Source organism: Gekko japonicus, unplaced genomic scaffold (genome assembly GCF_001447785.1).
Source record: "Gekko japonicus isolate JY-2015 unplaced genomic scaffold, Gekko_japonicus_V1.1 scaffold112, whole genome shotgun sequence".
In the NCBI taxonomy this organism is placed as follows: Eukaryota; Metazoa; Chordata; class Lepidosauria; order Squamata; family Gekkonidae; genus Gekko; species Gekko japonicus.
In genome coordinates, this window is record NW_015166422.1 from 1,793,412 (window position 1) to 1,794,713 (window position 1,302).

The 1,302-nt window shown below is 72.1% G+C and overlaps 1 protein-coding gene across 1 annotated transcript in view; it reads left to right on the forward strand.

Moving 5' to 3' along the window:
- The first annotated feature begins 415 nt into the window (after positions 1–415).
- FABP3 (fatty acid binding protein 3, muscle and heart) overlaps positions 416–1,302 on the forward strand; it is a 14,405-nt gene continuing 13,518 nt past the window's right edge. The window contains exon 1 of the mRNA XM_015411694.1: positions 416–850. Coding sequence (XP_015267180.1) covers positions 778–850 — 73 coding nt within the window. The 5' untranslated portion in view covers positions 416–777. The remainder of the gene's footprint in view (positions 851–1,302) is intronic.

Consider the following 1,302-nt stretch of genomic DNA (forward strand, 5'->3'; position numbering starts at 1 on the left):
TCGATGCTTCGGGAAAAGGCCCGCTGGCTTCTGGGTCCCCTCGGCGGTGGCGTGGTTGTTCCGCAGGTGCCTGTGCTGCGTCTCCTTTTTTGTTTTTTGCTTCGGCAGTGTGGGAAACGCGGTATCATCCTGCCACCTGCATCTCCCTTTGCCCCCGGGGGGGACAGGCGCGGCTAGAATGGAGCAACCCGGCGAACGCTCTGGGACAGCTGCGATCTGGGAGGTCCCCAGTTCGAATCCCGCCTCGGCACTGAGCCCCCGCCCGCCCGCCTCAGCTTCCCCTTCGGAGCAATGGGAATAACCAGTCCTGCCCCGATGCTCTCTCTCTCTCTCTCCCTGCCTCCACCTCGCCTGTCTCGGCTTGCGGGGAGGGCGGCGGGTGTGCTCGGCAGAGGCGCTGGCGGGCTTCTCGGCGTAGGCGCCGGCAAAAGGGGGCCGGGCCGGCGGAGCCTCGGGTCTCTCCCCGCTGGGGCCGCCGCTGCCCCCGCGAGTTTCACCTGCTGCCGCCGGTTGGCAGAGCGCCTGGCCTGGCCGGGAAGGAGGGGGGACTAGCCCCGCCGCCGCCGCCGCCTCCCGCCGCCCATGTGATCCGGAGCCAGCGACTTAAAAGGGGGCCGCTGCGGCGCTGCCTGCCCAGACCAGACCAGACCAGACCCGCGCGGGGGTGCGGGGAAAGCGCTCGCCGGGGAGACCGAGGGAGACCGAGAGAGAGAGGGAGAGCGCGCTCGCCTGGCCCTGCCCGCCCCGACCGACCCGCAGACATTCCCGCGCCCAGCCATGGCCGAAGCCTTCGCCGGCGTCTGGCACCTGATGGAGAGCAACAATTTCGACGAGTACATGAAGAGCATCGGTGAGGCGGCGGCGGCGGCGGCGGCGGGGGAGCCTTTGGCGAGCGCCGAGGGAAGGTGCCCTTGGCGGGGCGAGGGGAGGCGGCCGGCCGGCCGGAGCGCCTCGCCGGGCGATTGACACCACACGCGGCCCTGTCCGCTGCGTCGCCGGCGCCACCTGGCTCCGAGACCGGCGCTTGCAGCAGGGACCGGCGGACCCCGTCCCCGTCCGGGGGAGAGCCCCGCCGCCTGCCTCCCTCCCTGCCAGTCCGGGCGCCGGCGGCCTCTCGGCTCTCTCGGCCCGGGGCGTTTTCTTTGCGGCAACACGCGCTCGGGGGTGGAAGCCCCGGCGTGGAAAAGGGGGCTCTTGGATTCTCGGCGGGGCGGCGGCGGCGGGGGTGGGGTGTGTGTGGAGTAGGGTTGCCTACAGGCTGGGGGGCGCATCTCCAGCCGCGACCGCGAGCAGAGTTGCCCC